Genomic DNA, 10,219 nt, shown 5'->3' on the forward strand with positions numbered 1-10,219 from the left:
ATTGACTTTTAAGGGGTTCAAGAGATTGCTTACAAATAGAGGGGGAGGTTTCTTCATCCGGTCAATAATAGCCAATCGCATGATGTGGACAGGAGTTAAAAGGCAGTGTGTGTTAATTCGAGGTCTGTTTTCTGCAGGTCGTGATGGATCGAGCAGCTCTCAGACTGATTCTCTTGGGCGTCTTTCTCCTCTCAGCCAGTTCACAACCTGTTAAGAAGGTGAGGGTTAACGCTCAGTTTAAGATACTTCATACATGTTAAATGTGCAATGTTCAAAAGTTTGAAGTCAATTAATACTTTTATCATTAAATTGATAAAAAGTGACATTCTATTTGTAATGTTACAAAAGATTTCTATTTAAAGTAGATAAAAGATGTCGTTTTAAACTTTATCATCAAAACAATCCTTTAAAAACTGTATCATGTTTTCCACAAAAATAATTTAGCAGTTTTTAACTGTTGTTAACACTAATAACAAATGTTTCTTAAGCCAAAAAAAAAATCAGCATATTAGAATCATTTGACACTGAAGATTGGAGTAATGATGCTGAAAATTCAGCTTTGGGTCACGGGAATGAAGTACATTTAAAAATGTAATATGATAGAAAACTTATTTCAAATTGAACAAATCTTTCACAAAATTACTGATTTTAGTGTATTTTAGATCAAATAAATGCAGCCTTGGTGAGCATAAAAGACTTCTTTAAAAAAAGAAATCCTTGCTGACTTCTGAATAGCAGTTTATCATTTAAATTGAGTAAAGAGAACTATCCATTACTCAATAGTTTACACTGAGATGTAGTCATCAAAATGTATTTGTTTTTTAGTCCAAAGGCCTTTTCTCCATGCCATTTTCGAGCAGTAAATATTTGAACAATCCCACAAAAAAAGGAGGAGTATATGTGCACTATCCAATATGACTGCACTGTTTGATGTCTCAACAGAAACAAGATGTGGATATATACAGCTTCTACATTAACTCCACGGTCACCAGTCGCTACGCCACAACCGTCATCACGAGCCGTGTGGCGAACACAGTGAATGAATCTCAAGAGATCCAGTTTGAGGTCAAGATACCCAAGAATGCCTTCATCAGCAAATTCAGAATGTAGGGAAATTCAATGCTCTTAAACATAAAAATGTCTGAAATTCACCAATTCTATAAAGACAAAACTAGCACGCTAATTTTAAAGTCTGTTTAATGTGTGTGAGGATTTTCTTTTCTCCATAGGACCATAGAGGGGAAGATATATGATGGTGTTGTGAAGGAAAAGCAGGAAGCTCAGCAACAGTACAGTCGAGCAGTATCTCGAGGAGAAAGTGCTGGACTGATCAAGTACTCCATATTAAAAATAAATAGGTCCATGAAATGTGTTTTTATAGCATGTTTAGTAATAGGCTGGGATTAATGTCTATTTCAGATCTGTTGGAAGGACTTTAGAAGACTTTAAAACTTCAGTGACGGTGGCTGCTTTTAGTAAAGTGACTTTTGAGTTGACTTACGAAGAACTGCTAAAGCGTCGCCTTGGCAAATATGAGTTACTCATCAATGCCCAACCAATGCAGCCGGTGGCAGACTTCAAGGTAGGAGAAGAAACAAAGAGGGAAATAGATCATCAATTAAGGTGGATAGAAAGATCATATTTCTTTTACTCACATTAGATAGATGTTCACATACAAGAGAAACCAGGATTTTCCTTCTTGGAGGTGAAAGGAGATTTGAGCACCGGTGATCTGGCCAATGCCATCAAAACCACCAGAGCAGACAAAGACGTAAGAGCTTAAAATGAGAGCAAAACACTTCGCTTAAATGTTCTCGTTATGCTACTACACTTCAAACAAAGTTACCAGATGACCAAACTGATCATTTCAGGCATGGGTGACCTTCTACCCCACTCAAGATCAACAGACCAAGTGTGAAAGCTGTGGAGAAAGTGGACTGAAGGGTGACCTGCTTATCACATACGATGTCGAGAGATCAAGTCATAAAGGAGAAGTCATGGTACATTTTTCAATAACGTACTTTACAACAGTAAAATAAATTTGCCAAATGATTTTGAAAGACTGACTATTTAAAAATACATGAATGATATTCAGAAATGTACTTTTGTTTTCTCTCAGGTATCAAATGGCTATTTTGTCCACTACTTTGCACCCTCTGATGTTTCACGTATTCCCAAAAATGTGGTTTTTATCATTGACCGGAGCGGTTCTATGAACGGCAGAAAAATACATCAGGTAAATGTCAACGTCAAGTTCAGCCAAATCAATTAAAAGGATTTAACAAGCAATGCATTTTTTATGGCAAAATCCTTGAAGGACATTTTTAAAGGATCTTGCAGCCTTGTGCATTTATATGTTGAAAGGCATTTCTGTATTGAAATCATTGTGGAGTTGCTTTGTTTAACAAAACTGGTAATGGAGGAAGCATAACTTTCAGGTGTTCTGACAGAAGTGTTTGTCTTTAGACTCGTTTGGCACTGCTAAAGATTTTAAGTGATCTTGATGAGGATGACCACTTTGGATTGATCACTTTCGACAGTGAAGTTAAAACATGGAAGAATGAACTCCTGAAAGCTACCAAGGAAAACCTGGAGACTGCAAAATCTTTTGTGAAGGAGATCAGAGATAGAGGAGGTGAGTTCCTAACTCTAAATGGGGAGAAAGAAAGTTGTACCTCAATGTGACACAACTATGTTTGGTCTTCCTTTAGCCACAGACATTAACGCTGCAGTTCTAGCAGGAGTGGACATGATCCATCGACATCCACGAGAAGGAACCGCATCCATCCTGATCCTGCTGACTGATGGAGATCCCACTTCAGGCACAGATTCACTGACAAACACAAGCTAATGTGTTTTATCCTAGCATTAGTTTACTCAGTGTACAGAAGACCTGTTAATAAAAGGTTTAAGACCTAATTAAAATACCTGTAGGACCAGTGATCAATTTAGTTCTTTTTCAGTAAGAGAAAAGAATAAGAAATATGAAATTACATCCATTGCTTTCTGATCATTTAAATAATTTCATGATTTTCAAGCATGTATTGTAGGTAGTCTTATTTTTCGACTTATTTTCCTCTCTAACAGGTGAAACTAACAAAGAGAGGATAATGGCCAATGTGAGAGAGGCAATTGGGCCAAAGTTCCCCCTATATTGTCTTGGTTTTGGATATGATGTTAACTTTGACTTCCTGACAAAGATGTCATTGGAAAATGGTGGAGTTGCTCGCAGGATTTATGAAGATTCGGACGCTGATCTACAGCTGCAGGTGGACGACAGAGAATCAGCCGTGAATTCATCCTCAGTGCTTATCTGTTCTGTGTTTCAATGCATTTAAACCCTTTATTTCGGTTTGTATTGTAGGGCTTCTATGACGAAGTGGCCGTCCCTCTCCTCACTGATGTTCAACTTAAATACACAGGAGGGACAAACCTTACCAAGACCAGCTTTAGTCTGTACTTCAACGGCTCTGAGATTGTGGTATCAGGACAAATCACAGACAACAGTGTGGAGAGTTTCACCAGTGAAGTCATTGCAGTATCAGTAAGATCATCATGCTTTACAATTCATCAGATTATTTGGGATTGAGTGGGCAGTTTTTTTCTCTGCAGTCTCAACAAGGTCATTATAGTGGATATTAGGATCATTGATGATCTATTGTTTAAGAGTTTGTAATAATGGTCACTTTGTTTTCAGAGAAAGATGAAAGTGGTAATGACAGCATTCCTGATGAAAATGTTCACTAGTATTATTATTTCTGAGCAGAAAGGCAGTAATGTGACGTATCAGGAAACTGTAATGGTGAAAGACACCAGTGACGTCCCACCTGAGAATGAGGATTTCATGCCGAGACTGTGGGCCTACCTTACAGTGAAGCAAATTCTGGAAAGGCAGTAAGTTTATTAAAGGATAATTCCGGTATTTAACACCTTGAGTCTATATTGTAGTTTGTTTTGGATGAACAAGAGTGGTGGACAACATTTTTTTGACAATGGTTCCTCTCTCGAGTTTTTGACTATAAAAGAATTGGCCATGGACCCATTTAACATTGGAGTCAATGGGCATGTCCGAAAATGTAATTAAAACAACCTTTAACATTAGTTTTCAAAACTGTGCAACTCACCGAGTGATTAGTGATGTTAGTTGATGTTCCAGAAACAAAAAGTGTTGCGAAATACAGTTTCTGTCGTGTTTTATTCGTCATTTTGTAAAATCCCATTGAAATCTGTTGAAGGACTGAGTGCTCGTTAATATAAATGCGCTACTGGAAACGGAAAGGGGGCTGTTTACATTTGGTCGATGTAGTCTTTTTGCTCGCTTCCGTTTCTCATAAGGCTAGCGAGCAGAGCAACTGTGCTCCGGGAGAGTAAGCGAAATAAACAAACAAAACCTTGAAAATATTTAAAGACGTGACCACTGACCAGTGCAATATGAAGTTGAACTCGACTGTGACCGTGAGTGTCCCGCGAGACATAAACATCGGTTATCGCCATCAAGTGGTCGGGAGTGTGCTAACGCTTCAGATTCAAATATTGAGCGGAAGTTACACAGTTGTGAAGTGTCTGAAAAAATAGTTCCACTATAGCAAAATAAACGGATTGGAATCATATATTGCGACGATTGATTATTGTTTATAATCATCAACGAACACCACTAACCACTCGGTGAGTTTAACAGTTTTGTAAACGAACATTATTGGCTGTTTTAATTACATTTTCGGACATGCCCATTGACTCCAATGTTAAATGGGTCCATGGCCAATTCTATTATAGTCAAAAACTCGAGAGAGGAACCATTGTCAAAAAAATGTTGTCCACCACTCTTGTTCATCCAAAACAAACTACAATATAGACTCAAGGTGTTAAATACCGGAATTATCCTTTAAGTGATATGACATTCTGCTTTTTATGTTGGACATTGAGGACATTTTTCTGTCTCAGAGTGCTTCTTAAAGGACAAGAGAAAGAGGATGAAAAGAAAGAAGCTCTCAAACTGTCCCTGAAATACCAGTTTGTCACCCCACTCACCTCTATGGTCGTCACGAAGCCACAGGGAGATGAAGTGGAAGTTGCCGACAAACCCAAAGAGGGAGGAGAGGAACCCAGACCTCCAGGTGAGAACTGAGAAGTTTTAGTATCTTACAAACCTTGTAAATAAAGCTGTGTAAACATTTGACCTTATGAAATGCCTTATGACTTGTTTGAAAAAGGATGTTTTCATTTACTTAGAGTTATGTTACACACTACATAAAAGGTCAATTTAAAAAATCCATAATAGGGGCACTTTAAATAAGATGCATTTAGAAAAGAGATGGGGTGAATTTTCCTTTTATGCTAAATTCAATATACTGCATCTGCCTTTAAATGTATATTTTCCCCATTTGTTTTGTATCCCAGTACCAGGATATAGTCATTTCAGTCCCAGTCAGCCTGGTCAGCATGGTCTGCAGGCTCTGCCTGGTCGACCCGGTGCGTCCAGTCAGCGTTATCTGACCAGTGGTCGGCGCGGTATGCCCATGCTGCTCGGTAGACCTGCTCCACCTCTTGCTCATCCAGGGATCCATGGTATGCCTTTTCTCTTCTAAAAGTTGACAAAGACTCGTATACTTTCTCGAGAATGTGTTTATCAGTGGATGCTTAGTTTTTGCTTTTACAAAAAATTACTGCAAATTTGCTTTTTTTAAAGCAAAATCCACTTAAAAAAGTGCAGAGAATGAAATTAAAATAAATAAAATAAGGCATTAGATGCGATTCAGAAATGAAGCCTTTTAAAATGATAGTTCACCCTAAAATAACAATGAAGTCATCATTTTCTCACCCTAATGTTTTTCTAATGCTGTATGCCCTTTCTTTTATGGACCACAAAATGAGTATTTAAAAAAAAAAGTCCTGCTTAGTGCTTACGCTCATCCATATGGCAATGAATAGCAACCAGCATCAAGCTTTTTTTAAAAGATGCAAAAGCATCATAGAATGATCCCATCCCATTTGTTGTATATTCCAAGTATTCGGGGGTGATAGGGTTTGATAAAAAAACAAAAATGAAATGTAATATATAATTTAACGAAAATCCTGACCTTGGCCGTTGATCTTCTGTGTTTGACTGCACGCGGGAACTGCGGGGCTAATATGGTCTCACAAACACGCAGTCGAGCACAGAAGACCAACGGTCAAAGTCAGGATTTCCCTTAAATAATACATACAATTTTGTTTTGGTTTCACCAAACCCTATCGAATACCTCCAGAACACTTGCAATATACAACATGTGTAGCACGGGATCATTCTGTCATACTTCTGAATCTTATTTAGAAAGATTCATTCTGGTTGCTATTCAGTGCCAATATATGGACAAGCGCAGGCAGGATTTTTTTTATTTATTATAAAAAACACTCCTTTTGTAGTCCATAAAAGAAAGAACAGCACACTGCATCAGAACAACACCAGGGTGAGTAAATGATGTCTTCATTTTAATTTTGACTATCCCATCAATATTAAAAGCAACATTTGGAAATACATTTTAATCGTGAAAAGAAAATGATTTAAATGTAGCATATTTTTTTGTGAAATGTGTAATAATTTTATTTTTATTGGAAATATTATTTATTATTATTTGCTAAATATTTGATAAAGAATATTCGGTACATTTTAATTACTTTAATAATACATAATTACATTAATAATTAATTTAATTATTTATTTATTTAATTATTTCAAAATGCTTTGGTACATTGAACTTTTTCATTATTTATTGAGTAATTACTGATTAACTGACTTAGAATGAAAAGCTGTATTATAAATAGTCTGACTTTTTAATGACTAAACCTCCTTTTTTTAGATTACAGTGACTTGCTGATCTCCGGTTATGGTACGTATGAATACGCTCTAACTTTGATTCTGGCTTGTGTCAAGTAAGTCTAATTTGATCAAGTGTATCTCTTGGGCTTAGGTCAAATGCTCACAATTCCACGGCGGATTGCAGACGTTGTTCTCCCTACTATGTCATCAAGTACATTCAGATCTCTAAAACTTACTTATAATGTAGGACATTTTTTTATTATAATTATGATACAGTATTTGGTTGTGTTTTCTCTTAGTTCCAAGAGTTCGTAGCAACCGGTTCCTGCTGCCTTCTGCTGGTCAGTCTAAGCCACTTTGTTTTGACGTTCCTGTTCCTCAGAAACTCAGATTGTTACAGGATTCTGCTTCAGGTATAGCTAACTATTACACATTTACTCTACGTACACATCCTTTTGAAAATCATCTTTTTTTAATTGAATGTTTTGTATGTACTCATACTGTGTGACTTTCTGTGTGTCTTAGAGTTCTCTATGAATGGACAATTCATGACTAGACGACAGGGATTCAGTAAAATTGCCTTTCATTACAAAACAAAACATCTCCTGACAATAAACACAAGTTCTATCAGTTACCAAGATGGCCAGAGTCATGTTGAGTTTTTGTGGGACCAGGAACCTACTCAACACAATACAGAGGGGTATATACTACTCAAACTATAAGTGTTTACTACATTTGTGTATGTTATAGCTCCTATGTGAAGTAGAATTCATTCATCAGTTTCTCCGTTTCAACAGCGTGTCCATTATTCTACGGAGCAATGAAATGGACGTTACCATGGGACACATACGTGTTGTTATTCTTCTTCACAAAAAAATTGGTGGAGTGTTTCTGTGGCCTGCGGTTCGGCAACAGCCAAAAGATGTCAGTTTGATGGGCATTTTAGGTAAGAGTTCTTCTCTGGCTAAACATTTAAACATTTAATTAACATTTTACACAATTGACCCAGCTAACAGGGAACGTTCTCAGAACTTCAGCTAATGTTTTTGGCAAGGTTTTCTCAAAGTTATGAACAAATGTTCTGCCAGTATCAGTAATGGGATGTTTGTTCAAAGTTATCTGGTCTTTAATGTTCTCAAAGCATTACCATGTAAATGTTATATATATATCTAGTTCAGTCATGAAACTAGTGGGCGTAGGCTGATAGGTTTACATGCAATATGCAAGCAATTATATAATTTCCACAGAGCACAAGCTGATTGGCCTCTGCTGATCCTCTAGCCAATGAGATTGCTTGCTCAACATTTAAATAGTCTGGTTTGTTTTTTTCTGAAAGCTAGTCCTGCAGCGCACTGTCAGAGTTCCTCTGAATCCCTCCACCTTCCCCAGCTCCACTTGTCTACATTTGCTACGGGATTTATGTGTCTATATGCAGTGTGTCTGTGTCCATATACTTGCTCTGCAGCAGCAGCATAGCAGATATCATCTGCCAAGACCATAGACATTACCAAAGACATTCCCATAGATATTCAGAGAGTTGTCATGATTGAAATATTGTTCATGAATTATTATTATTTTTTAAACATTTTAGATGGACATTCCTCTAGCGATTTTATTACTTGATTCAGAATGTTCAGAGAACATCCAAAAGTAACGTTCACCTAATGTTTGAAGAATGATAAAATAGAATGTTCTCTTAACGTTTACATAACCAAGAAAAGAAAAAAGAAAACATTTTCAGAACATTAAAAAAAAAACTGGACGTTTTGAATGTTTAGAGAACATTCAGAAATAATATTTGTATAACTTAACGGGAACGTTAGGAAAAATATCTTTAGACATATTTTTGATTTGTTAGCTGGGTGAGCGATTAAATGGTACATTTTGATTTGCATCTTGCTTTATTAAATGCCATAAAATCTCAATAACTGTGAATAATATTGAAGGAAAACCTGAGGCTTCATACGAGGAGGTTCAAGGATCACAAACAACTCTAAAGATAATGGACCAGGAAGTGAAGGCGAGCATGTAAGTGATCAAAAGTGATCATACACACAGCTGATATTATCCTTTATTATATATCTGTTTTAATCTATGAATGTATCTGTAGGGAGGATGTCACAGACTACACACTTCCTTCAACTCCGGTTATCAGATGTTGGCTTGTCCCGTTCCAGGCTGTGATGCAGGGAGACATTTCTGACTTCACTGTCACTCGGCTGTAGAGTTCAAATTATAAACTGGGACAGAACATGTTTCTATGTAAAACACAGTACACTTGCTGAAGTTTATCTATCTATCTATCTATCTATCTATCTATCTATCTATCTATCTATCTATCTATCTATCTATCTATCTATCTATCTATCTCTCTATCTATCTATCTATCTATCTATCTATCTATCTATCTATCTATCTATCTATCTATCTATCTATCTATCTATCTATCTATCTATCTATCTATCTATCTATCTATCTATCATCTAGTATAGCAACCATTTAATTGGTCCCTTTTCAATCAAAGTATTGATTGTGATTATTTCTGTAAATTATGTATTTTATGAGGTCATGTCTGATAGTAAAATAAAAAACGGCAACAAACTTCTGCAGAATGTAAAGTATTTACAAGTTATATAGATAATATATTTTCTAAAAAGAATGCCTCAATATTGACTTTTGAGGGGTTCAAGAGTCCCTGATGTACATTAGCTCAAGGGAAGTATAAATAATTAATCATAACTTGTTATAATTTATTATATATTTTTGGGATCAGTTAATAGAATTAACTTGATGTAGCAGAATACCACAATTTACTAAGCTGTTTGTCGGACACCCAGTATTGATTAATTCTAAGAAATTTTCATTTCCGTGGTAAGGGAAATAACTTTCTTATTGTACACTAGGAGCATGTAGGCAAAATCTGCATAATTAGGGACTCCAGTAACACGAATAAGACTTTATTAACACTTAAACTACTCTAACACACACACACACACAAGTTTACCAAGGGATATAGAGTTGAAGCAGAATTCAGGAAAGCATTGTTTGAAAGCCTTGAGCAAACCATCAGTTTCTTAAATCTAACACCCTAAAAGGGTTAGACACCCAAACACCCAAAATTAAAGACTTCTAGCTCAGCATCATGTTCACATCAGAATCGGGGGAACCGGGTGATCTTGTAGAGTGAAGATGTCACACCAACAAGATTTGAGTGAGCCAATAAGAAGTTGTTCCGTTGGAGGGAAACTTTATGATCATTTGTTCTAGCAGGGTATTTGCATATGTATTTTGACTGGGTATTTAAAAGAAGAATCTTCAAGATTCTTAAAATACTAATGTGTCACAGAGTAAGCAAAATGTAATGTAAATGAACAAATAGGGAATGAAAATTGGAGTTCTTAGATACCAAGCATGCTACACATT

General features: G+C 36.2%; 1 protein-coding gene across 1 annotated transcript; it reads left to right on the forward strand.

Moving 5' to 3' along the window:
• The first annotated feature begins 96 nt into the window (after positions 1–96).
• On the forward strand, positions 97–9,155 carry LOC306991072 (inter-alpha-trypsin inhibitor heavy chain H3-like). Its single transcript, XM_079598555.1, has 21 exons — positions 97–218; positions 943–1,106; positions 1,230–1,334; positions 1,420–1,582; positions 1,661–1,771; positions 1,872–2,000; positions 2,120–2,236; positions 2,467–2,635; positions 2,712–2,822; positions 3,088–3,269; positions 3,365–3,544; positions 3,767–3,894; positions 4,942–5,114; positions 5,398–5,565; positions 6,837–6,866; positions 6,948–7,007; positions 7,096–7,209; positions 7,322–7,496; positions 7,594–7,742; positions 8,743–8,824; positions 8,907–9,155. The coding sequence occupies exons 1-21, from the start codon at positions 144–146 to the stop codon at positions 9,019–9,021; spliced, it is 2,700 nt and encodes an 899-aa protein (XP_079454681.1). The 5' UTR covers positions 97–143; the 3' UTR covers positions 9,022–9,155.
• The last annotated feature ends 1,064 nt before the right edge of the window (positions 9,156–10,219 follow it).

Source organism: Phoxinus phoxinus (genome assembly GCF_949152265.1).
Source record: "Phoxinus phoxinus genome assembly, chromosome: 22".
Lineage (NCBI taxonomy): Eukaryota > Metazoa > Chordata > Actinopteri > Cypriniformes > Leuciscidae > Phoxinus > Phoxinus phoxinus.

Excerpts from the sequence above, each read along its gene's own strand:
- LOC306991072 (XM_079598555.1), top strand. The coding sequence starts at position 144 with ATGGATCGAGCAGCTCTCAGACTGATTCTCTTGGGCGTCTTTCTCCTC. Across the intron at positions 1,583-1,660 it reads AGCCGGTGGCAGACTTCAAG|ATAGATGTTCACATACAAGA; the intron begins GTAGGAGAAGAA and ends TACTCACATTAG. Across the intron at positions 2,636-2,711 it reads GGAGATCAGAGATAGAGGAG|CCACAGACATTAACGCTGCA; the intron begins GTGAGTTCCTAA and ends GTCTTCCTTTAG.